This window comes from Colossoma macropomum, unplaced genomic scaffold (assembly GCF_904425465.1).
Source record: "Colossoma macropomum unplaced genomic scaffold, Colossoma_macropomum, whole genome shotgun sequence".
Lineage (NCBI taxonomy): Eukaryota > Metazoa > Chordata > Actinopteri > Characiformes > Serrasalmidae > Colossoma > Colossoma macropomum.
Genome location: NW_023494790.1, coordinates 37,984,114 through 38,009,956, shown reverse-complemented (window position 1 = coordinate 38,009,956; position 25,843 = coordinate 37,984,114). Strand labels below are relative to the sequence as shown.

At 39.2% G+C, this 25,843-nt stretch overlaps 4 protein-coding genes across 5 annotated transcripts in view; 2 read left to right on the top strand and 2 right to left on the bottom strand.

Moving 5' to 3' along the window:
- The first annotated feature begins 373 nt into the window (after positions 1 to 373).
- LOC118809766 (probable E3 ubiquitin-protein ligase MARCHF10) lies at positions 374 to 6,339 on the top strand. 2 transcript variants are annotated; one of them, XM_036573324.1, is made up of 6 exons: positions 374 to 963; positions 1,825 to 1,994; positions 4,122 to 4,231; positions 4,879 to 4,980; positions 5,101 to 5,146; positions 6,104 to 6,339. In XM_036573324.1, exons 1-6 carry the CDS (start codon positions 452 to 454, stop codon positions 6,196 to 6,198), a joined length of 1,035 nt encoding a protein of 344 aa, XP_036429217.1. In that variant the 5' UTR covers positions 374 to 451; the 3' UTR covers positions 6,199 to 6,339. The 2 variants fall into 2 exon arrangements, with proteins under 2 accessions (XP_036429217.1, XP_036429218.1); XM_036573325.1 differs by lacking the exon at positions 5,101 to 5,146.
- Positions 6,340 to 6,572: 233 nt separating this feature from the next.
- Positions 6,573 to 14,244, bottom strand: cntd1 (cyclin N-terminal domain containing 1). Its single transcript, XM_036571792.1, has 7 exons — positions 13,925 to 14,244; positions 12,885 to 12,960; positions 12,141 to 12,321; positions 11,892 to 12,054; positions 10,977 to 11,121; positions 8,998 to 9,094; positions 6,573 to 6,674 (listed from the first exon to the last, which is right to left on the bottom strand). The coding sequence occupies exons 1-7, from the start codon at positions 14,085 to 14,087 to the stop codon at positions 6,573 to 6,575; spliced, it is 927 nt and encodes a 308-aa protein (XP_036427685.1). The 5' UTR covers positions 14,088 to 14,244.
- Positions 14,245 to 16,583: 2,339 nt separating this feature from the next.
- LOC118809765 (cytochrome c oxidase assembly factor 3 homolog, mitochondrial) lies at positions 16,584 to 20,897 on the top strand. The gene is made up of 2 exons (XM_036573323.1): positions 16,584 to 16,819; positions 19,796 to 20,897. The coding sequence occupies exons 1-2, from the start codon at positions 16,621 to 16,623 to the stop codon at positions 19,900 to 19,902; spliced, it is 306 nt and encodes a 101-aa protein (XP_036429216.1). The 5' UTR covers positions 16,584 to 16,620; the 3' UTR covers positions 19,903 to 20,897.
- A 3,664-nt stretch (positions 20,898 to 24,561) lies between these two features.
- Positions 24,562 to 25,843, bottom strand: part of wnk4a (WNK lysine deficient protein kinase 4a) — a 103,094-nt gene continuing 101,812 nt past the window's right edge. Inside the window, exon 21 of the mRNA XM_036573322.1 lies at positions 24,562 to 25,314. Within this exon, the coding sequence (XP_036429215.1) occupies positions 25,312 to 25,314 (3 nt within the window). The 3' untranslated portion in view covers positions 24,562 to 25,311. The remainder of the gene's footprint in view (positions 25,315 to 25,843) is intronic.

The following is a 25,843-nucleotide window of genomic DNA, read 5'->3' as shown; positions in this document are numbered from 1 at the left end:
ACAGAGCACCACGGACATTCAAAGAGTAGATTTCCTTCCACGACGACTGACTGCTCCAGATCAGAACCATGTTAACTGGACCCGTTTCCCCAGCCTGGGGAACTATTCTCCAAGTCCAGAGAGCGAGCCGACCCTAGAGCTCCATAACCCTTTCCAGAGCCTCTTGGACATCAGCAGCATCTCTGAAGACAGCCTGACCACAGAAAGCTCAGACAGCAGGACTACGTCCACCAGCTCAGCTGACTCTTCTATCCAGGAGCTGTGGTCTTCTACCAGTAGTGACTTGGACTCCAGCAGTCCCAACACTGGAAGTACCAATGTGGGACCCATCAGTGGACACTTCCAGTCCTTGTTGGACCTGACCACAGAATCGGATGAGGATGAAGACGAGGGGCATTTTACTTCTTGGCATGACCTAAGGTCATTATCTAGTCCACCAACTTTACAACAGATGTCCTCTCTTTCTCCACAAGGTTCTCCACGTTTTTCACGTTACGAGTCCACTCGCCAAGGATATGGAGCACACAGACAGACACCAGAGCTGCAAGGTGGCCGTGGGAGCCCTTTTAACAGACGAGATACCTCCAGTGATCACTCAGACTATCGTCTACCAGCCCTGGCCGTAAGCCCTGGGAGAGCTCCTCCAGCTGTGTTAGATGACGTGGGGAGGATGGCGACAACCTCACCAGGCGCAACTACCAGTGGGCGTGAGGATGAGGAGGAGGAAGAGGGTGCTGCTGGAGGAATAACCCCTCCAGAAGGTCGGTCAACTTCAGCAGAAGCATACCAGCCAAGAACAACTAGCTTGATGGACCACTTGAATTTGGCCCTGATGGCACTTCATGACCTTCACCTAGAAGTAACACACAGTCACAGGGATGGTTCACACAACGCAGGTTGCTCTGGCAACCCTGAAAGCAAACGGTCAAGTAATCCTGAAACTCTACGCAGGATAACAGAAAGGTTTGTTATAGTTGGCTTGAACCAGGTTTATTCTATAGAATAACTAAGTTTAGCAACATGACTAAAAAATAATTTTGTGTAATTTACAGTACTGTGCAAAAGTCATAGTCGACCATTCGTTTATTTATTTTCCGGTCAAAACAGCCATCAAGTTATTCATTTTTCAGGAAATATTTCTAAGAGGTTAGATATAAGATCATCCACTTGCACGAGGAAGAAGAAAGTCAAAAGAAAATAAGTGACTAAATAAGAACATGAGACTCCTAACAACCACCTGGAACACCTGGTAGACCCCAAAACTGCCCCCATCAGATAAACAGCACTTAAAGCTTTCATCTCTGAGAGAGAGGAGAAAATCAAGCTGCTTCAGATCTGAAAACATCCACAGGTGTTTCTGTCCATCCTTCCACTGTGAGAAGACGACTCAGCGCTGTGGGTCTGAAAGGATGTGTAGCTGATCAAGAAGAACCTCTCTGAGAAAAGGAGACGGACACATCAAACAAAGAAGCTGAACGATGGACTGACCACCCCAGAGTCCAGACCTCAACACCACTGAATGTGTTTGATCACTTCAGAAAATGATCAACCAGCTTCTAAGACTGAACTTTGGAGGTGTGTCTGCAGATTCTTTGAGGAGCTGAAAGAGAGTGAAACTGAGCTGCCCTGAAAATATTGAGAAATCTGATATATTTAGCTGTTGAGGCTTCATATATAATCAGATTTTTTTTCCGACGCTAAACGATAAACAACTTGAATGACGGGAAATGAAATACATGAAGGTCTCTGACTTTTGCACAGTGCTGTAATATAAATAGATCATGTTTAACAGGAATCCTCGGTCATATTTTCCCGTTGCTGTAGACTGTTAGAGGAAGAGTCTGATGAAGAGGATGAGGATGTGTGTCGCATCTGCCAGTGTAAGGGAACGTCCCCCACCAACCCCCTCCTCTCCCCCTGCCAGTGTTCTGGCAGTCTGCAGTACATCCACCATGACTGCCTGAAGCGCTGGATCCAGACCAAAATAAAGTCAGGTCAGTAGGAGTGCCTCTCCCTGGGTGACCGCAAACAGAAGAACCTAGTAGCCTTAAGGCCATAAAAAATGGGGCATCTTTTTTTCTGTCCATGGGTTTATGTGTGGGATGCTTTGATTCCTAAACTCGATTAAAAAAACAGATCGAAATGTACGTTTTCAATGAAGTGGCAAGTATAGTTTGGCAATATGTGTGATGATAATGCATATCTCAAATTCTCCAACTGGTCAGTCAGAAGCAGAGGCTGATGGATTTACACGCATTTTTGCCACATTTGGTTTTTAGCTTTTTTTTAATGAACTTACTTTAAGGGCTTCGTAGTTTATGTTTTTCCAGTATAGTAATCTGGAGTCTTTGAACAGCCATGGATGTTCAAAAAGTCCATTTTTGTTCTTTAGCGTTGTGTAAAACCTCTGATTACTCAACGAATCGTCAAATTTAATCAGCAGGTTAGTTGATTACTAACATGGTCACAGGTCTAGTTTTCTTTGTTTGTTTTTGGATTTTTTTACTAAACTTTTCCCCAGTTTAGTCCTGTCCAGTTCCACGTGCTAGCCAGGTCTTCCCGTCCCACGACGCTACCATCATGTGAAGGCTAGCACGAGCTTCCTCTGAGACACTGGCTGCGTCCCAATTCAGGGGGTGCATCCTTCGAAGGCTGCATTTGAAGGCCGACTGCATCACAGCAGCGCAACTAGGCTGTCCCATTTCGAAGGCTCCTTCATATGCGGCCGAGGAATGTGTCCTTCTTTTCCATGCCGGGTGGATCCTTCGCCAGCCAACATATCCTGAGGTTCACTGCATGCCGGTGAAGATTGGAAAATATGGCGGCGTCAGCAGAGGAGTGAACAGCAAAGAGCCGACAGAGACCAGCATCTCCAACTCTAATAAATGAAAAAAAAAACAACTAAAATCAGAGTTTCTCCATCTTTAAAGAACTTTAAAAGAACTTGACAGGAGCGGCATTTCGTGACGCAGCAGTGAGGGTGGGAACAGTGGTGCCGTGACTCAAACAGGAAGAGCCATAGAGCAGACCGTCTCATATCAGTTCAGCCTTCCCGGGTCTACGCAGCCTTCGAAGGATGCAGCCCCTGAATTGGGACACAGTAACTGAAGCTCCACCACATCTTTTCACACTGCCGCTAACACAACATCATTAGAGCTCAACACGCTTGGAGGAGAACACTAACTCCTAGTCCAGTTAAATCAGCTAATAGACGCCCCAGTGGAACCACATAAGTGTGCGAGCTTGTAAACTTGCGGTTTTGTCTTTATGCAACGCTTGTGAGCTTTGTTTCGTATACTGAGGCCTACACACTTAAAAATGCTTCTTCAAGGGTTCTTTAGTCCAGAAAATGGTTCGATATAGAACCATGAACACAAAGAACCACTCTTTTGTGATTGAAGAGTTCTTTGCATTGTGAAAGCGTTCTTCAGATTGATGGAGATGTGCTGTACACTCTTTGCAAAAACGTTTCTTTGGCTTGTAACAATAGAGGAACCCTTTATAGATAGAACCATCTACAGCACATTCTCCACAAATCTGAAGAACTCTTTCACAATGCAAAGAACCCTTTAATCATGCAAAAAATTCTTGAAGTGTTCATGATTCTATGTACAACCATTTTCTTTACTGAAGAACCCTTAAAGATCCATCTTTTTTAAGAGTGTAGATGGTTCTACATGGAACCTTTTTGAAAAATTGTTCTTCTATTGTTACAATGTCAAGCTTGTTACAATAGAATACATCTTTTTAGCGGTTTACAGAACGCTTTTCAGAAAGGTTCTATATAGAACCGTCTATGGTGCATTCTCCATCAATCTGACGAACCCTTTCACGATGCAAAGAACCCTTTAATAATGCAAAGGGTTCTTTGAGTGTTCACGGTTCTATATAGAACCATTTTCTTTACTAAAGAACCCTTGAAGAAGCATCATTTTTAAGTGTGTACTGACGGCTGCTTCACTCAGCTGTTTTGATATTTTTCCTAATTCATCTTTTTCCAGTAAAGTATTTTTGATCCTGTGGATGTTTTTTTATTGTTCATTTAAGTTTAAATAATTTTGATTACTCATCAAAATAATCAGCAGGTTTACTAATATAAACGATAGTGACTCTTCGCACAGGTGCTGAGCTCTCAGGGGTGAAGACCTGTGAGCTTTGTAAAGGGAGTCTGACTCTGGATTTGGATGATTTTGATGTGGAGGAGTATTACTGCCAACACAGATCCACTCAGGTAACACTCAGTGTGTGTATAAAGGGACATTCCACTGATTTTTAAACATTTCTGCTTAAGTCAGTTGATGAGATGTTGATGAGAACAAAGTTATTCAGATGATGGTCTGGTGATGGCGGTGATAGGAACCTGGGGTCACCATAGCCATTTTATTTACTAGCCAGAACAACCAGTGAACCTACACGTGTCTTCTGAGTTTAATATGGAATGATGATGAAGGAAAATAGTGATAAATCTGAAATAAGTTTTCTTTCTTTGGGGACTATTTGCCTTAGAACGTCCTGCATGTATCCCTCCACCAAAAATGTATTAATAATATGTTTTAGGCCAAAACCTGATATTTTAAATATCTTTCGCAAGACAATTTCTCATCAGGCAGTGAATTCATAACCATTTCATGTAGTAACTTTCTGTGAGGGAGCTTTTAGAGGTGGACGTCTGGTTCCTATCACCACCACTGTGAACAGTTCTGACTCAGTAAGTTTATCTAGAACAGAGCGTTTCACACCAAACCTCTCTGAATGACTCTGTTTACAGCTTAACCACTTAATTATGCAGATAAAAATTTAAAAGTGATCAAATTCATTAAAATACTGCGCCTTTCTATTTTTGTCACCACTCCGTTTCCCTCTCGCTTTCTCTCTCAGATCAGGCAGGACACTCCTCAGCTGTTTCTGCTGTTGCTGCTGCAGCAAAGATTTTCAGAGCTACTGCAGCTGACTCAGACAGACAGGACCACCATATCCAGGGTACGTTGTGTCATTCACAACTGCTGTATTTAGCATAGCGCAAATACCGCCTTCATTTTAGCCTCTGTTGTTTTCCTCATGAGTTCTTCAGCATTTAAAGTATTTTCCCCTTTAACGTAGATCGCTGCCAGGCTCTGTCTTCTCCAGCGAGCTGCAGGGCCACACAGTAGGTGTCAGAAACACAGAGAGATGCTTTAAGTGTGAATGTTCAGTTAATTAAAATAAGAGCACAGAGAGATGCTGTGATTAAGACATTACAGGAGGTTTCACGGTCATTTTAGTCACAGTCTACGCAGGAAATTCTATAACATGATTCATTACCATAAAATGAGGAAGAGCATTAAAGCAGGTCCGACTGCCTTTCAGTACTCGATCCCATGAAGTGGAGACCTTCACAAATTTGATACTGTATGTATTACAGCCCGACTGATATATCGGTAGGCAGATAACATTGGCTGATATTATCACCAATAATGCACCAATAATTTCTGACTTTTTTGTTAGGGTATCAAACAGGTCTAATCAAACGGTTTATGCTTAAGGGCAAATGAAAGCTGTTTCTAAGACAAAAAAAAATTAATATGAAAAAAAATGAAAATAAAATATGAAAAATGAAAAAAAAAATAATCTAAAAAAGGAAAAGTAAAAAAAATTTACTTATTCATTTATTTTTAATTTTACATTTTTCATTTTTTGTTGGATTTTTTTAGATGCCCCCAACATGTACTTTTCAGCAACAGCAGGTTCTACAATATAATAATAATAACAATAATAATAATAAGAATAAGAATAAGAATAATAATAATAATAGTTCTGATGTCTTTATTATTATTGTAAGTTGTGGAAAATAGTTTTAAAAAAACACACCTATCAAGTAGGTGTCTTCAAATTTCTGACTGCTACCGTATATACATAACGTCACTGTCTTATTAAAACCTCTTCTGTTTTTTCAGTTTTACATTTTTTACTCCCTCTGAAAACTGCCCTTCACATTTAGAAAAAATGGACCAATAGAAATAATAATTCCGTAACTTTTTTACTTCTCATGTTACCATTTCAGAGATATGAAATTTTGTTCTGACAGTGACAATATACTTCTTGTCCACACTTCTCTCTCTGTCAGGCTTTGGAGTCGAGGGCTCGACCTCCAGCCCAGAGAGCGCAAGTCAGGCGGTGAGGCCAGAGGGCAGCAACCCCGACAACAGGACTGACCACTGACCCAAAATCGTCTATAAACTGTCTGAGGATCCACCTGACCGCAGACAGCAGCTCCTACTGATTCATTCATGTAATAAAATGATAAAACAATGAGACGAACAGAGATAAAGAATTTTACAGTTTACTAGATGAAGGATACAATTATTTCAACTGAACTGGTATTTATTCTGAATGGCTTCGTCATGGATCTGTATTTTATGTTATATGTAAGCTCTCGATCTCCTCATACTCAGTGTGGAAACTCCAAATAAAATTAAACTGAAATGAAGATTTTCAGCCCTGTTGTAAGTTCTACCCAGGATTCAGCTGCTCTTTACACAATTTTTGGAGACACTGAGAACTGAAAACACTACTAACCAAAGGTTACCTAAAGATCATGGTTCTCTGTTCTTGGTGATGTGCGTCAGAGTTACATGAGCAAAGTCCATGATGCTCCTTGCTGAGAAACCAGTGATCAGAGTGAGCTCCTCCACCACCTACAGCACAAACCAACACACAAACGCTGGGTTCGAAGTGGAGTCTGGAGTTTTAACCTCAGAAAAAGCTTTATTTTAATGTCTGACTGTACTGAGATTAGGAGTGGACGATATGTCATATATTACGATACTTCAAAACATACACAATACACAAAATGCATCACAATGTTTATATTTTTCTGAGGTTTAAAAACAAAAGAACCAAATGTGCCAATTTAAAAAACACAATGATTTTGTTGTTTGTTTATATGTTTCACTAAATCCAGTCAAAGAGGAGTAATTATGCTCTCTTTGTAATGAAACATGCAGTTAGTCAGAGTTTTTGAACTGCTGACGATGCCCATGATACACTGAGAAAAGCATATTGTGATATAATGTGATATAATTTATCACTACAACTATAAACATCATACGGTCCACTCCTAACTGTGATAATGTCAGAAATAACCAGGGGGCAACATTTTTACCCTTTAAATCACAAGTACGAAGAAAAATGCCCCGAAAGAAAATCAAATCAAATGTAATAAATCAATATGAACAAAATCTAACAGTGCAAATCTAGAAGGACGGCTTAATCTGTAATGTAAACAGCTGGGCTATATAATATTCTGACAAGGTGCCCTCATCTGTGTACAAAACACCCCCGAATCTCAGCCAGTGTGGGCATATTATGCTCAAACTGGATGATGACCAAGTTTCCATACAAAGAAATTTTGACAAAAAAAGTTTTAACGCTTCTAAACGTTTGTCCGAAGTGGAAAATGTTGCTCATATTTTGTGGATGTTGACAAAACTTTTTCTCTGCTCAACTGTACAGTAAAAAGTTTTGTCACTACCGGAAATGATGTGAAAACCTACAATGGAAACCTTTTTTTGGGAGAAAAATAAGCATTAACTCACAGATTTGGTGTCGTGTGACAGATTTCTGCACGTGCCTCTTTCAACAAACGCAAACAAACCCAAACAACGTGATGGAGAGGCAGAGCTGCACTGAGGAGACGAGAGAGAGCGCTTTAAAAGGAACACTGCTGCTGTTCAACTCTTACAGAGAGAGACGAGCAGAACGGACTACAGCCTTTCTGTAGTGGAAAGAACTCGAACAGTGCTACCTATTTTCACAACTGCTCAGAAAACATCCGGCTGTATTAAACATGCACGTTTAATATACCTTTAAAAACAGTGTTGGGAGTCTTGCCCAAGGACTCTTATTGATATAGCGTAGGGTGCTTGCCCAGGGGGGCCAACTACAAGGGGGACTGAACCCCAGTCAGAGAGTACCAATCACATTATATATACATACATATATATTTATGTATATATATATATATATATACATATATATACACATATATATACACACAACAGTCAGTTCCGGCCACTGCGAGCTGATTGGTTGAGAAGCGCTCTAACTGTGCTGTTATTTCACCATAACATCACGGGTTTTTCACAAACACTGTATCACTCCGCTGAGACGCCGTTGCTAACAACGACTTTGACAGCTGTAGGAGACGCTCAAGACATTTGAACGTTTTTACTTCTTACTTTGCCACAAACAGAAAATGGACACTTTTAAGATCACATTTGACCGACAGACCGATTTGGTCAGACTCTGAAGATGAGACGACACTAAATTCCCAAACTGTCAGTTGGTCTGTGTGGAGCTGGAGAACGAACTGCCGGCTGTGCAGCGAGTGGGCGGAGCTCGTTACTCTGACGTAGCAACAAGCTGCTCATTAAGGAACTATAATTTGGTGAAGGAATTGCGAACATTAAAACATATTAAACGCCGCGTTCACGGCCCAGTTTATTAATTTCGCCGAAATCACAGCTGTGATGTTATTTTGACATAACACTCTCCCTCTCATGTTCTACTGCTTATATTATTTCATTATATATATATAATGAAAAACTACATATTATTTGTTGTCTCCAAGTAAAAGAGTTTGATGTGGTATGTAAACATTGTCTCCAAGTCTCAGAACGTACAGTTCACCCCTTGGTCCACATATGGAAACAATTTAGTGAATTCAATGGTGGTTCAAAAACGGTCATGTACAAATAAATTATATAATGAATTTACTTTTCATACATAAAACGTGTGAGTAATGTGAATAAAAAGTGCTACACTGAAAGCAGGAAGTGCCTGGTTATGTCATGTTTAATTACGCAGCACTTTGGTTCAGGTGTAGCAGCAGTGTTCAGTGTACCTTATCTAAATGATATACTGACCAACTGCACGTTTGGAGCAGAAACTGATTCTGATTTGGCCGATTCTGATGCGGATGCTGCCTAGTCTGATCTCTGAAGTGCAGGACTGAGTTACCTTCTCCCAGGCAGACGCTTGGTAGATGAAAGCCGACACTGCGATGACTCCGACTCCTAACAGCATGCAGTCCTCAGTCACCGACATAAAGTTCGCCCTGTTACACACAAAGAAACAGTCCATGATCAGAAAGTGCATTTACTAATAGAGCAGTACCTGCTGCAGTACTGAGACCATAAAACTCACCAGAAACATGAACAACATACCCATGAGTGCAAAAAGCAACAGAGAACAGAGCGCTGTGCACTGATTCAGACTCTTTTTTAAGCACATGACATATGATTACACATGGGATGTATATGTATATATACACTTACTGTCATATGTAAACGTTTGAAGACCACTGGTCAAACATGTCTTTGTTCATAGAGGATGTCTTTACACTTTTAAATCCAGACTGAAAACTTCCCTCCTTAATTTAATGATTAATTTATTCTCTTTTAAAATATCTGGTTTTAATTGTGTTTTAATCATGTATTTAATTTCTATTCTCCTTTACTTTGCGTTACTTTTTAAATTATAATTTGAATTACCTTTGTATTTTATCATTTGTAAAGCACTTTGAACGATTGCAGGGTATAAAACGTGCTGTATAAATAAACTTGTGTTGCCTTAACTTATAAAAAAAAAAAAATCAACAAAACCAGGGGCGCCCAAACTGCACATACACTCATAACATAACATTAGATATACAACATTGTGCAAAAATTTTAGGCACCTAAGCAACTGAGCTATTTATCTGGGCAGTGAGTGTTTATTTGCTCTACTAAACACTAACATTAAAATAAACACAAATAACATTAACATAATTACAATAAGTAGTAATTTTTTTGTATGTCAGTGTGTTTTTTGTAAGGATTTCCAAACCTCTCCTCGAGGAAGCCCGATATTATTAACCCATCATCCAATATCTGGTTTAGTTAATCAATACTTCACTAAATTAATTAAAAATCAAGTGCTGCTGTGAGGATTTAACAAATCCATGCGATGACTTTAGGAGTCCAAGAGAAAATCTGAACTCCAAGCAGTGTTTTTCAAGCTATTCTTGTTACTGTATTTATGTTCATTCACACTTACATTATCACATAATCATACATACATCGGGCTTTTACATGAAAAAACACAATTATTGTGTAGATTAAATGATTTTAAACCATCTGCTTAGGTACTTTAGACTAAGGCCCAGTCCCATTTCACCCCTCGCTCCTACCACTTCAGCCCTTAACACACTGTTTTTTGTGCGTTCATGTCTAGGGAGGGTGTCCCGATTCTTGTTGAGATAGGGGGGTGGGGTGAAGTGTTAGGGCTACATGGCCCTTCAGACAGAGTGTCATGAGAAAAAAAGAAAAACCGGTGAGACGGCTGAAAGACACCAAAGAATTGTGTTTCAGTGTATTTTGGTCCTTTTCTTCTTAAAAAACATTTAAAAAATCACTAATATTATGCTGTTGTCTTGGTAGCTCGCTAGCTAAATTTCCCGTTCCACCTTAAATGATGACCAGAAGCTGGTGAATATCTGACTTCAGCTTCATATCACTGAAGAATTAGGGGTGGGTGATAATAAATAATTGCCCCCCCCTTTGAAGGCATATGATGCCCTAAATGTAACTAAAGCCCAGCAGTGAGGAGCTGAACTTTACCCTCCTCTGCTGTCACTGCAGACTGGCAGGGTCGCCTACAGAGCAGCGCTGGTAGCTGTTAATGAAGTGATGCTCTTTTTATTTGAGGGTCCCATTTCAGAGGAAGATTTCAACCACTACCCTGTAACTCAGTTCCAAGGGGCAACACTCGAAAACAACGGGAAGGGATAAACTTAAGAAATGGGACTGGGCCTAGGATATACCTAAACTTATCCCCAACATTTAACCACAGCAGCCAAAAAGAAACAGACTTGCTTTTTCAGTTTTAAAGAAATGAAACTGGAGCTTTTGTAACTAAAACACTACAATAAAAAATGCACACACAAGTTCTGCAGCTACCTTTGCTCTGGAGACGGGCTGAGACGCCCAGTAGCAGCCACCAGCAGGGACTGGTAGATCGGCTCCCTCTGCAGGTAGATAAACTGAAGAACGTACTTGCCCAGGTGGTGCAGCTGCGCAACAGGCGTGGTTGGGTCATTGTGGCCTGTAGGGGCAGAAAAACAGAACAAAAACATTTCCTTCGTTCCTATCGTTATCGTGATAAATTATGTCACAATACAATACAATATGCTTTTCTGAACATACTGTGGATATTATCAGCACTTGTAGAAACTGACCAACAGCATGTTGCATTTTAAAGAGAGCAAAATTAATCCCATTTCACTGGATTTAGTGCCAAATACTAAATGTTCACAGTGTTTTTATAGTATTTGTAGTTTTTCTTGGTTGCAACTGATCAGATGTCTGAAAAAGTAAATATCATGATATATCGTGTACTGAACATTTCTTAAAGTATCGCGATATTAGATTGTTGCCATATCGCCCACCTCTAATTTTTTTCTAAATAAGAAAAAAATTATAAAACCCAAAAATAAAATAAGCTATAAAACAATAAAACCCAATATTCCTATATTATCAGTACTTCTAGGAACTGACCAACTGCATATTTCATTATAAAGAGAGCAGAAATAGTCCCGTTTCACTGGATTTAGTGCCAAATACTAAATAAAAACCATTATGTTCACAGTTTTTATAGTATTTTTTTTTTAAATGTAGGTTCGTTTTTCTTGGTTCCAACTGATCAAATGTCTGAAAAAATAAATATCGTGATATATCGCATATCGTGAAAATTTCTTGAAGTATCGTGATATTATATGTTCGCCATATCGCCCAGCTCTAACGTTTCCACGTTAAATAGTATGATAAACTGACCACAGCAACCTTCAGTTTGCCAGATGGCTAAAAACAGCTCACCCAGAACTTCCAGGAGGGTCTCAACATACAGCAGAGGGTTTGGTACGTTCAGCTGGAAGTCCAGAGTTTTCAGGATGAGGAGCTCTGACTCCAGGAGCTTTTCTTTGGGGCAGCTGCTGCCGAGCGACTGAAGATATCGTGACGCAGAGTTGTTGTCGACGGCCTACATTTAACAGAGGAATCAGCTGTAATGTAATTACTTCACAACAGGTGTTCATTTTTCGTCTAGATCGCCCCTCAGTCTCTTACCTTGGAGTGTAAGGCCAGTTTGCTGGCTATCTGCACGCTTGAGAGGAGGAAGATTCGGAATTTGTCACCCAGATTCTTGAAGACAAGATCTTCATAGCTTTCTTTGGCTCCACAGGAGGCGCCGTCACTGGTCCTGCTCTTCTGGATGGAGAACAAATTCTCAATATGCTTCACCATAAACCTGGAACAGGAAAGAACTGTTTGATCGACAGTGCCTACAGACAATGACAGTGAAGTTCAGCTATATTTAAAGGGCAATTACACCAATTTTCCAAAATTTCTGCATAACTCAATCATTAAAATGTAAACAAAGTGACTTCTTTACAGTGGTGGTGATAGGAACCAGGGGTTGCCATGACTACAACACAAATATAGACATTTTATTTACTATCCAGAACCACCAGTGAACCTACACGAGTCTTCTGAGTTTATATGGAATGTTGATGATGGAAAATAGTGGAAAATCTGAAATGTATATATTTTTTTTTCATTATAAGCCAAAACCTTCTCAAAACAATCTCAAACAGTGAATTCATAACCATTTCATGTAGTAACTTTCTGTGAAGGAGCTTTTAGAGGTGGACGTCTGGGTCCTATCACCACCACTGTGAACAATTCTGACTCTAGAGCAGAGCGTTTCACACCAAACCACTCTGAATGACTCTGTTTACATCTTAAACATTTAATCAAGCAGGAATTTTGAAAAATTGGTGGGATATCCCTTCAACCAGTTCTGTGACTTGCCTGTCCAGTATTTCAATGGCGTGATAACCAACTAAAGGGTCCAATTCCAACTGCTCACAAATAAGAAAAGCATGTTCTGCAGGTAGTGACAAAGGAAAAGATATCAGACATCATAACAGACCTTTTAAAGGGGCCGTATCATAGAAACAATCCCCACTTTTTAAAAGTAATGTTCACTCCAGTCCACACAGTCCCTCAATGAAAACTGGGCTGCAAAGACAGCCCATTTAGAATACACTGTTTTTGTGACGTCACAAAAAACAACACATTTGCATATATCTGTCTATTCAGCCTACAGCAGTTCAGCTCCGCCTGTTTACCCTGAAGTTATACGGAGTGTTTTAATTAGTGCTTTTTGCATGTGGCACCAATCAGAGCAGAGCTCATTTACATACATCAGTCCTAATGGCACAGTGACAGAAACAGCCTGATTAATTCTAAGAGAGGGAGCGAGAGGTAAAAACAAACTATTTATGATAAACAAAACCACACAAAAGGAAAAAAATAAAATACAAAAAAATTAGGGTATAGGCCCTTTAAAGATAGACAAATAGATGAATCGATGGATAGATGGATAGATAGATAGATAGATAGATAGATAGATAGATGGATGGATGGATGGATGGATGAATGGATGGATAGGTAGGTAGGTACGTAGGTAGGTAGATGGATGGATGGATAGATGGATGGATGGATGGGTGGGTGGATGGATGGATGGATGGGTGGATGGGTTTGGATTGATGGATGGATGGGTGGATAGATAGATAGATAGATAGATAGATAGATAGATACTTCACTGGTCCATTTTCCATACAGTGAAGCTGAATATATTACATTTAGCTAAAAGCTACTAAGCTGAAGTTAGCTTCTTTTTGGAACTTCCCGTTCCACCTTAAATGGTGCAGCAGTTACTTTCTGGGGCCTCAGGCGCCTCAATGTAACTGCTGCACCATTTAAGGTGGAACGGGAAGTTCCAATAGGAAGCTGGCGAATCGCCTAAAACTGAGTAGACATTTCACATTTAAATATATTTAACTTACCAACCACTTTTTTAGCTTTAAACTGCCCACAGGCGGCTGAAATTCTCTCCAGGCTGCGTTTGTTTCCGTTGTCGAGGTTAGTTAGAAAGTCTGATAGAATGTCAGACGAGGCCTCGCCGAACCGGAGGCTCCTCTGACCGTTTGGTGAAAAGGGTGCCGCCATTGTAGGTTTAGACAGAAGGCTGTTAATTATTATATCATTAACACACGTCCACACAGCGAAGGTGCTGTTTGGAGAGATTTATGAGATTTTTAGACAGTTTTGAAGACAAAAAGGTGGCGTGTTTACCCAAATTAGACGCCAGATGGCAGCATCTCCATTTCCAACCGTCTGCTTTTCTACCACCGGCCAGCGTGAAACATCAACTGCGCCTGCGCAGTGCGAACTGACGCAGGCTTGTGTCCCAAATCGCCGCATTACTCAGTATGTAGTGCACTAACTGGGACTCGGCTGTTATTAGGCGTGTCCGGTCAAAAAGGGGCAGATACAGAGAAACTACGCGTAAAGGGGAACTTCACCAATTTTTCAAAATGTTTACATGATTAAGAGGAGTCGTTCAGAGTGGTTTGGTGTGAAACGCTCCGTTCTAGATAAACTTACCGAGTCAGAATTGTTCACAGTGGTGGTGATAGGAACCAGACGTCCACCTCTAAAAGCTCCCTCACAGAAAGTTACTACATGAAATGGTTATGAATCCACTGTTTGAGATTGTTTTGAGAAGGTTTTGGCTTAAAATGAAAAAAATATATGTATGTTTCAGATGTTCCACTATTTTCCATCATCAACATTCCATATAAACTCAGAAGACTCGTGTAGGTTCACTGGTGGTTCTGGATAGTAAATAAAATGTCTATATTTGTGTTGTAGTCATGGCGACCCCTGGTTCCTATCACCACCACCACTGTAAAGAAGTCACTTTGTTTACATTTTAATGATTGAGTTATGCAGAAATTTTGGAAAATTGGTGTAATTGCCCTTTAAATATAGCTGAACTTCACTGTCATTGTCTGTAGGCACTGTCGATCAAACAGTTCTTTCTTATTCCAGGTTTATGGTGAAGCATATTGAGAATTTGTTCTCCATCCAGAAGAGCAGGACCAGTGACGGCGCCTCCTGTGGAGCCAAAGAAAGCTATGAAGATCTTATCTTCAAGAATCTGGGTGACAAATTCCGAATCTTCCTCCTCTCAAGCGTGCAGATAGCCAGCAAACTGGCTGGGTGAAGAAATCTGAACCATTTTACATCAAACCTCTGGATGACTCTGTTCACATCTCAAACGCTGAATTATGCAGAAATTTCGAAAAATCGGTGGCATTGCCCATTAACTATTGTTGTTATGTGCACAGAGCAAAAAACGTACTTGAGTGAAAATAAAAATGATCGACTTCTAAACTTACTCAAAATAACAGTAAAAACTAAACGTTTTAACAAATAAATGTAGGGATATTTTAGTGGCGATTAACAACCACAAACATAATTATTATTATAGTTTTATTTAGTTTCACTTTACACTGATATGATTTACATCACTGTTCCCTGCATAAACTAGGGCACTACATACGTTTTGGTGGCTTCTACACCAAACAGTGCACTAAATGTAAATAGGGAGTCATATAGCGTGTGGCTGCATTCCAAATAGCTTTACCTTGAACATACAATGCACCGTTTGTGTGTAGTTATTTCATGGCTTACATAGTGCACTACAGAGGGAGTAGGGCCATTCGAGATTAAGCCCCCCCCCCTCCAAAATGCACATGGCGATGACTAGATGGAACCAAAAATTGGAACAGTCCCTCAACAGCAATAAAAATAATTTTATAACGATCTAATACTAATCTTACTACTGCTGCTGCTCATATTACCACCACCACCAACAAAACATCAACGATAATAATAATAATAATAGTCATAATAATAATGATAATAATAATTTTATAATAATCTAATACTAATCTTACTACTACTACTACTGCTCATATTACCACCACCAACAACAAAACATCAACGATAATAATAATAATAGTCATAATAATAATAATAATAACAATAATAAACTTTATATAGCTGAGTTCATACAAGAGAGCAGTTCAAACTGCTTTACAGGGTATTAAAAGACAAAAGTGACAGCATGGATAAGAAAATAAACAAGAAAAACTTTTACATTATTTTTATTATTATTTAAATTACGTTAAAAAATAATTGAATTAAATTAAATTAACAAAAACTATGGGTCTGGAGAGTAATCAGCTTTTAAGGCTGCTCTAAGGCACAGTTGTAAAACTGGAAACAAAATAAAAATAAACTTTAATAAAATTAAATAAAAATACATTAAAAAATAAAAAATAATTAATTAATTTAATTAAATGAATAAAAAACTGTGGGTTTGGAAAGCAATCAGCTTTTACAGCTATAATACGGCACCGTCGTAAAACCGGCCCAGATGACCTTGTGCCCATAATATGATCCGCAACAAATTCCAAAATAAAAGCCTTCGGCGGTGAACAGAGGTTCTTTGTTTTCAAACCGAAAGTATTAAACGGCGTCTTCAGAACAGCGAGAAGCCCGAAGAACCAGACTTGCACTTGACCTTGAAAGGACATTAGATCAGTTCTTAGGGGACGAGCGCTCGATTTGAGACACAGCCGCTGTTCTGTAACGCCACTGCGCATGCGCAGCGCACACCGTAGGTGAAAGCATGGCGGACAAGGAGGGCAAAGCGGCGGGTCAGCCTGAATTCGCTAAGAGGATCGACCCAGCGAAGGAGAGCCTGAGCCGGGAGCAGCTGCAGTTCATCCGCCAGGCCGAACTCGCTCAGTGGAAGAAGAGAAGCCAGAAGCTCCGCGGGAGGAACATCATAACCGGGCTCGCCATCGGAGCTGCGGTGATGGGCATCTGTATCCTCCAGTACCTTTACACACCATTACACACCTTCACAGACCTTTACACACCATAATTCACCTTTACATAACATTACGAACCATTACACACCATTACAGACCTTTATACACCATTACGAACCATTACACACCTTCACACACCATAATTTACCTTTACATAACATTACGAACCATTACAGACCTTTACACACCATTACGAACCATTACACACCTTCACAGACTTTTACACACCATAACACACCTTTACATAACATTACACACCATAACACACGAAGCTGAAGTTGGTTTCTCATTAGAATTCCCTGTTCCACCTTAAATAGTGCTAGTTACTGTTGCAACATTTAAGGTGGAACGGGTAATTCCAATAAGAAGCTACTTCAGCTCTGTAGCTTTCAGCTAAATGTAATATGTTCAGCTTCATTGTATAGAAAATGTCAGTTCCTTTCATTTTAAGCCTAAAATCACGATGTCTTTAAAGGGCCCATACCCTTCATTTTCTTGTATTTTATTTTTTCTGTTTGTGTGGTTTTACGTGATCATAAATAGACATAATTCATTTTTGCCTCTCGTTTTCTGGCCTCTCTTCATCCCTTAGACTGAACCAGGCTGTGGCACGTCTAAAAAGCAGTAACTGAAACTGTCCTTATCAGTGTACGCTACAAGGGCGGAGCTAAACTGCTGTCGGCTGAATAGGCGGATATAAGCGAATGTGTTTCTTGTGACATCACAAAACCAGTTCAGAATGGGCCGTCTGTGCAGCGTAGTTTCCATACATGGACTACATGGAATGGACTGGGAGTGAACACTACTTATTAAAGTCAAACTCCCTGAATGCATTTAAAAAAGTGAGGACGTTATTTTCCGTTATATGGGCCCTTTAAGTTAAACCAGGTTATCTGGGCCAGTTTTAAAACTGTGCCATATCACAGCCTTAAAAGCTGATTAATTAAGTTAGTGAATGTTTTTCACTGAAACGTGACCAGCTGTGATATTTCCTCCTCACTTTACTAAACGAGCCGCTTACTGAGTTATGATAATGTGTCTGTAAGCGATTCATATCCCTGCTGTCAGAAGAAAACCTCATATCTCCATTTTTGTTGTTTTTCAGTTTTTGACATATTTTGAAAATGCCTGTTGTTCTACACATTGTGTGTAAATTTCATGATGAATGGACCAAAAGAAACGACCCAAAATGGCTTGGAAAGACGTCTGGTTCCATTGACTTACATTAAAAGTAAAGTAGGTTTTTTCCTTCTCCTGTAAAGTTACCATTTTGGAGATACGAGGTTTTCGTCCGAGAACAGCGATGTGATCTAGTGACCTACCTGAGTTAACGAGACCCACGTATCCTGCACTGTTCTTTAGTAAAGACAGTGGTTCGATATAGAACAATAAACACTCAAAGAACCCTTTGCATGGTGAAATGGTTCTTCAGATTGATGGAGAACGTGTGGTATATGGTGCTGTATAGAACATTTTTGAAAAGGGTTCTGATGTCTTTTTTGGTCCTATATAGAACCCTTTTTCAAAAAGATGTTCCAACATCACTCTTAAAAAAGATAATGGTTGTATGTAGAACCAGGAACTCTCAAAGAACCTTTTGCATGATTAAAGTGTTCTTTGATGTGAAACGGTTCTTCAAATTGATGTAGAATCTTTTGTAAAGGGTTCTGCGGTTGTTACAAGCTTGACATCGTCACAATAGAAGATCCCTTTGGGTGCTATATAGAACCCTTTTCAGAACTACAACACGTTCTCCATCTGTCTTTTAAATTAAACATCACAATAAAGCAGATTCACATTTTTACAAACTAAAATAAATTAATATACTTTTACGTTTTAATAATGCAGAAAAATGTTATCCTCATATTGACTGACTGTTCAGAACTCGTCAAAACGGATGGGTTTTGGTCAGAAGGGCAGTCAAATTTAATATATTACATAATAAGAGTTCCTCTTACAGGCTGTGCCAACCAACCCTGATTTCCCCTCTTAATAAACACTAACTGTGTGTTTTATTTCAAAGGAAATGAATTATGTTTAATTTGGTTGGCAGCGCAGAACGCATTCACTAAAACCTCAGTTCCACCTTATCAAATGAAATATGACGTAGAGGTGGGCGATATGGCACAAATGTAACATCACGATACTTTAAGTTTTCGATACAATATATATTTTCTCCATTTGTTGGAACAGATCAGTATTTAAAAAATACTATCAAAAACTACGAATACTGTTATTTGTATTCAATCAATCAACCTTTATTTAATCTCGGAGAGCATTGAGGGTGACCCTCATTTACAGTGTTGCTGAGTTGATACAGGGATTGATAATTTGTAAGAACATATCAAGTAATAAAAGTAAATTTAATTTAAAAAATTACTCAAATCAAGTAAAAAAAATTAAACATTAATAATAAAAATACAGTAGAAAATAAAAAACAATAATTAAAACGTAGCTAAAATGTAAAAGTTAATAAAAGGAGAATAAGATCAAATGTAAACTTAAAGTGTATTAAAATGATTAAAATAATGAAATAATCATAATAATAATATATAAATAAATAAAAGAACAATGAAAATAAGACAATAATAGTAATCAGGTAAAACAGGTGCAGGCAGAGTGGAGGTGGTTAGAGAGTGAAATGTGAGCTGTGTCACTCAAATAAAGGTTGATTGATTTGTATTCAGCATTTCTCACACGGCTGCACTAAATCCAGTTAAACAGGACTAATGAGGCTCTCTTTGTAATCACATGCAGTTGGGAAGAGTAATGATTTCCACGATACACTCAGAAAAGCATACTGACATCATTTATCACGATAACGATAAACATCGTCATTGCCCAGCCCTGTCGTGATGTGTTATATGTAGGATGAAAAATTCTGTATTATGATGCATATTTATCATATTGGCCACCTGTGGTCACCTCATCAGCCGTTTGCTCGTATCTGCCTTGACTGCCTCCCTGCAGACGGCTACACGTTCTACTCCGTGTCCCAGGAGCGGATCATGGACGAACTGGACGAAGAGGCGAAGGCGGCTGCCAAGTACCGAGTGCCAAAGACTGGAGCGAACTAAAGTCAGATGAGGTTTTGGGGACATTTAGATACAAGAGCTGCTCCTCAGTTCCTCCAGCAGCTGTTGGAGGAGACGTCTCTTCATCCAGCTTCTCCACCGCAGTCTCTGACGTGGACAGTGTCTTCTTGATTGAAATGTACAGTAAAGAATTGAATCTTCTGCTGAGGCTTCAGTAACGTCATACAGCCTGACAGCCACTAGAGGGCAGTGTTCTACTAACAATAGAGATGTACAAACAAATAAATGATATTTAAAGGGGAAATTCCACTGATTTTTCAGAATTTCTGCAGAATTAACTTGTTCAGATGTAAACAGAGTTGTTCAGAGTGGTTCTAGAGCCGTTCTAGGGAAACATAGTTGACAGTGGTGGTGATAGGAACCAGATGTCCACCTCAAAAAGCTCAAGTTATTACGTGAAATGGTAACAGATTTACTGTTTGGGGTTGTTTCTTGAGTGTTGTCAGGAGGTTTTGGCCTAAAATGAAAAAAAAATATATATATTTTTCAGATTTTCCATCACCAACATTCCATATTAAAGGTCAGAGGACTCATGTAGGTTCACTGGTGGTTTTGGATGGTGAATAAAATGGCTATATTGGTGTTGGAGACATTGTGATGCCTGGTTCCTTCTATCACTATAAAGAAATTTCTGCATAAGACACTGTTTTATGATAGTTTTGAGGAGATTTTGGCCTAAAACTTATGTTTAGATTACATTCATGGCAGAGGGTTCATGCAGGGTGTCCACATCTAACCTCACATCTCAATGTAAGTAAATTATGATGAATTTTGAAAAATTGGTGGAATTTCCCTTTAAGCAACCGCCTTCAGCTTGTGCAGGCTTTGAGGTGAAGGAGAGATGGTCCATATCCAGCTGTAAAGATTGTGAAGCCTTTATATGTTATTTAATAAATGATGTGTGCAGTAATCAGTTTATCTTGGAGAAAAAAATGAACAAATAAAATGTTATTTTTAATTTTATTGTACAAATACAATTTGGAGCATGATACATGTTCATTATAAGTACAAAAAAAGGAAAAAGAGGAGGCACGGCATGGCAGTATAGCAGCTTTGCACTCAAAGCGTCACATTCAGTACAATGGCTTACTCACATTTCTTTATCTCAATCTAAAATATATATATATCTATATCTATAGGCTCTTTATATATGTGTCAAATTCACTGTGCATATTTAAAGGCAATGATAACGTGTTTCACAGTTTGTGACTAATTATATTTCCACATTCTGGATTCTTTGGACAAATAACGACGTACTAAATTAAACACCTTTATAACCACCTTCCTAAAATAAACCCTCCACACTTTCCCGTTTATGATCCCTTTGAATAAACATCACGTGAGTCGGCGTGAAAGAAATACATACAAAAATGTTTGCTATGTACATTAAACATAAACATAAACACCGATTTGAACTGCAGAGTAATACAGAAAGATGCTCAAAGAAAGTGCATTGAAAAAAACCTAAATAAACATCAGGGATTGTTTTTAATATGTAATTTAAACACGTCTCACTGTTTGAATTAAGATTTAACACAGTGAGTAAAGCTGTGACCTTAAATGTGTGAATTGAATGTAAACTACCTCTTTAATGCTTTACGCTCAAGTGCTGTGTGCGTTATTGACTGTAGTGTCGCTCGGCTGCGTTTTACACTAATATTAATATTAATGACTCGTGGTGCTTTGGTCAGACAATGGTCTACATAGAGCCAGACTGATAGGATAGTTTTGAGGCCGATACCGATTTTAAAGTCTAAAAATTCCAGTAACCTATAAATATTGACTCATAAATTTTTTTAATATTAGAGACTAATATGAAAATTAGGTGGTTCAAAGTGATTTTAAGGGTCTAAATATTCCAATAACTGATAAACATCAGCTGATAGGAATGTATTTTTAAAATTAGAGCCTCCGATATAAAATTTTCATGGTTGAACGTGATTTTAAAGGTCTACAAATTGCGATATCTGATAATATCGGACAATAAAATTTTACATTTAATTAATTTAAACAATCGTTTTAGTTAAACAGCTTTACTGCCTGATGTAATTTCTCCATTGTATCTCAAACCTTTGGTTTTCCATTTATTACCTGATATTTTGCTCAAATTTCATTGTTTCCCTTCATTCAATTTTTTTATTGTCTTGTTATTCTCATGATGAAGGTTAGAATCAGATGCATTTTGCATGTTTGTATGTGTCATTTGAACGCTGATGGTGCTCAAATTCTCCAGTTAATATAAATATAAGTGGGCTCATACTGGGAGTCAACCAAAAAGTTACTAGTTATCGGGTCATCGGTATCGGCCAGTGTATCGGTCAGGCCCTATTGCATATAACAGCGCTGTAATAAAGCATAAACAAGTTAAGAGTAGCGTTTAACAGCTTCAGAGTCTTTCAAATGGCTTAATAATGCTTGTATAATGAATATTTCACACAACATTGCACGATGCAAAATTTACATCCCGGACCCAACAATCGAGCTCGTTATCTCCAGTTTCTATTCACATTGACAATAAAGTAAAATAGTCAAAAAAACCCAACAAACCAAAATACAACTGTACACCAGGGCTACAGTACACCAGGCAGGAGTTTCAGTGCTCCTCCCTCAGATCTGTTGAGCCGTTTGAGGAAACGATGGAGTCCAGTGGGTGCTTGTAATTCTCTCTCTCTATGTCTCTCTCTCTCTCTTTCTCTCTCTATGTCTCTCTCTCTCCTGCCTTTTACACACAGTCAGCAGCTCGGCCTGCTCCCTGTATGCGTGTGCAGGTAATGTACTCGTGAAAGTGCAAAGCTCACGCTAATGATCCGGCGGTGAGCCACCAGAGAGAACATCCACGTCACTCTCACGTCACCGAGCTCACCGTGGCGACGCCGACGCCAACAGCGCCGTCACTACAGCAGAGTAACGGGGGCAGGAAGCAGATTACACTTGTTGTCCCAACCTGCGCCCAACAGAGGCACAAATCTACATTAAAGCAGGTCTAAAGCGCAGTCCGACGTTTGGACACACCTACGTTTTTCATCACCGCATCACGGAAATATACATATTCCTCAATTTTTTTGGATTTAAAATAGATATAAGTCAAAACTCCATACAGTCCATGTGGGTAAACTGAACCGCCTGTTTTGAATTCACTGCTTCTGTGACGTCACAAAAAACAACACACGTGCACTTGTCTGCGTATTCAGTCTACAGCTGTTTAGCCCCGCCCACTCAGTGTTTCAGAACAGAGCTCATTTACATATATCAGTTTTAAAGGCACAGTAACGGAAACCATCTGATTCTGAGGGATAAAGAGAAGTGAAAGTGAATGATGTTTATGGTACATATACACCACAAGTGGACCTCGTTACACTATAAGTGGACCTCAGTGGGAAAATAATTGCAGTAAAATGTGGGATACAGACCATTTACAGACATTATGACCTAAAGACTTTTATGTAAATGCAAACATATTCACTCCTGACTCCATACAGTCCATATATGTAAACTGAGCTGCCTGTTTTGAATTCATTGCTTTTGTGACGTCACAAAAAAACAACACATTTACATGTGTCTGTGTATTCGGTCTACAGCTGTTTAGCCCCACCCACTCACACTGAAGTTATAAGGAGTGTTTCAGCCCAGGACTGGTTTTTGAATGAATCAAAACAGAGCTTGTTTACATATACACAGTAACAAAAACAGCCTGTTTGATTCTAAGCGATAAAGAAGTTGTGTAAAAGTGAATGTTGTTTGTGGTGCACACACATTTTACACTACAAGGGGACCTCAGGGGGAAAATAAATGCAGTAAAATATTTAAACACATTCTGATCTAAAAAATGTGTAAATATTTTTTAAATTATATATTATCTAATATCATAATTATCCCACATGACTGCTCATGCTATGACTACATTTGGCAGCTGCTCTTTTCCAGAGTGACTTACAGTATAATAACGTTACAGATGTAGGTAAATGAAAGTCCCCGGGCTCGGTGTTAGAGTTATTGGTATTATTGGTGTAGTGTGGTGCACCTGCCCGAGCGGGGAACCGAACCAGTTTTTCAGCATGGAGAGCAGCGGTGTTATCCACTAGGCTATACAGTTTCCATGTTTTGTTTCACTGCACATTTTATGCACAATTATTGTTTATTTGCTGAATTTAACATTTGCATCTTCAAGGGTTAGAACCATGAGTTATAAACAGAACCATGAGTTATAAACAGAACCATGAGTTATAAATAGAACTATTTCTTGTATAAATGGTTGTTTGCACGATGAAATCGTTCTTTAGAAAATAAGTTGTATATAATTCTATATAGAATCTTTTTGAAAAAGGTTCTTCTACTGTTACAAGCTTGACATCATAACAATGGCAGAACCCTATGTATATATGTGTGTGTGTATATATATATATATATATAAATATATATATATATATATAACATAAAGATGGTTCTTCAAAGATTCTTCCTGGTTCTATTTCATGCAAAAATGGTTCTTTGCATGATGAAATGGTTCTTCAGATTGTTGGAGAAGGTTCTGCCATATATATATAATGTTAAACTCAGCATGTAAAAAGAAATTGTGCACTAAAAGTTGCAGAAAAACGCCATATTTAAGTGTGTTCTCTGTAGAGGACGTTTTAACTTGTTTTCACTTAAAAAATCAACATGTAATTTGACCGGGGTGCTCAAATTTTTGCCTACGTCACTTTAACTTAGGTCTTTTTACCATTCCTTTACAAGATAGTCATTCGAAGTGGTTCCCCTTTAAAACAGGTACAAAATGTCTACAAATAGGCTGAATACAATATTTCTTACAACAATCTCACAGTGGGAAATATTATGTATATGTTTGAAGTTTGAAACTTGAAAGAATGCCAACAGTGCGGCGCATTGAGGCAAATCTAAACCAGACGTTTAGTTTGTTTAACACATTTCTGCTCACTGTCTAATTCCATAAGTGTTATTTCAATAGTCTTGATGCCTTCACTGTTAGTGATAGTCTAACCCTGTTTGAAAGTAGGTGTGTCCAAACTGGTACTGCATGGTACATTCCACTTCCAGGTGGGAATCCAGCCTGCAGTCCGCAGTAGTGTGTATGAGTGTACATACAGGCTGGCGTTTTCAATATAATTTAACACAGTCAGTGTAAGTTCACTATATGCCGTCTTTGGGTTGCGTCTTAGCATGAACGTGGGCGGCGACTGCTACCATGTGACCGTCTGTACAGGAAGTAGCGCTGACTCTCACTCTTCTACAAGCAGAGAAGGTCTCTTTGTCTGTCGGAGCGGCGGTCTGTGAAGTGTGTGTTCTTCAGTAGGACGGGGGGAGTGAGCAGCAGTCGTGTTGCTGGATGAGGTAGTCTAAACTAGTCCTGCCAACAGGCTCGGTTATGGATTCTTACTGTGAAAAGAGAGGAGAAAGAAAGAGGCCATTCAGATTCTGTCGCAAGAAAACGTCATGAGTACAGACGGGAGCGGTCGGAGTCCTTTCATTGTACATCATACGTCCAAAAGTATCACACAGCCCTTTTAATTAGTGAGTTTAAGCTTGTATGATCTCCTTAGAAAAGGACTGACCAATAGAATGGGAGCTGGAGCAGCCTAAGGTCTCCATGTCCAGTGCCAAGCGTGGGCTAGAGGGGTATAAAGCCCCCCAGCATTGGGCTGTGGAGCAGTGGAGCTGTGTTCTCTGGAGTGATGGAGCTCCATCCAGTACCTTTGGGATGAGCTGGACTGACCACCCACCATCAGGACCTGACCTCACTAATGCTCAATCAAATCCTCACAGCAATGTTCCAACCTCTAGAGCCTTCCCAGAAGAGTAGAGGCTGTTACTGCAGCACAAACTCACCTTCATTTCAGAAGAAACTCTGGAATCTACAGATCTTGTGCATGCTGGGGTTGAACTGAATGATTCTGGGGCTCTACCC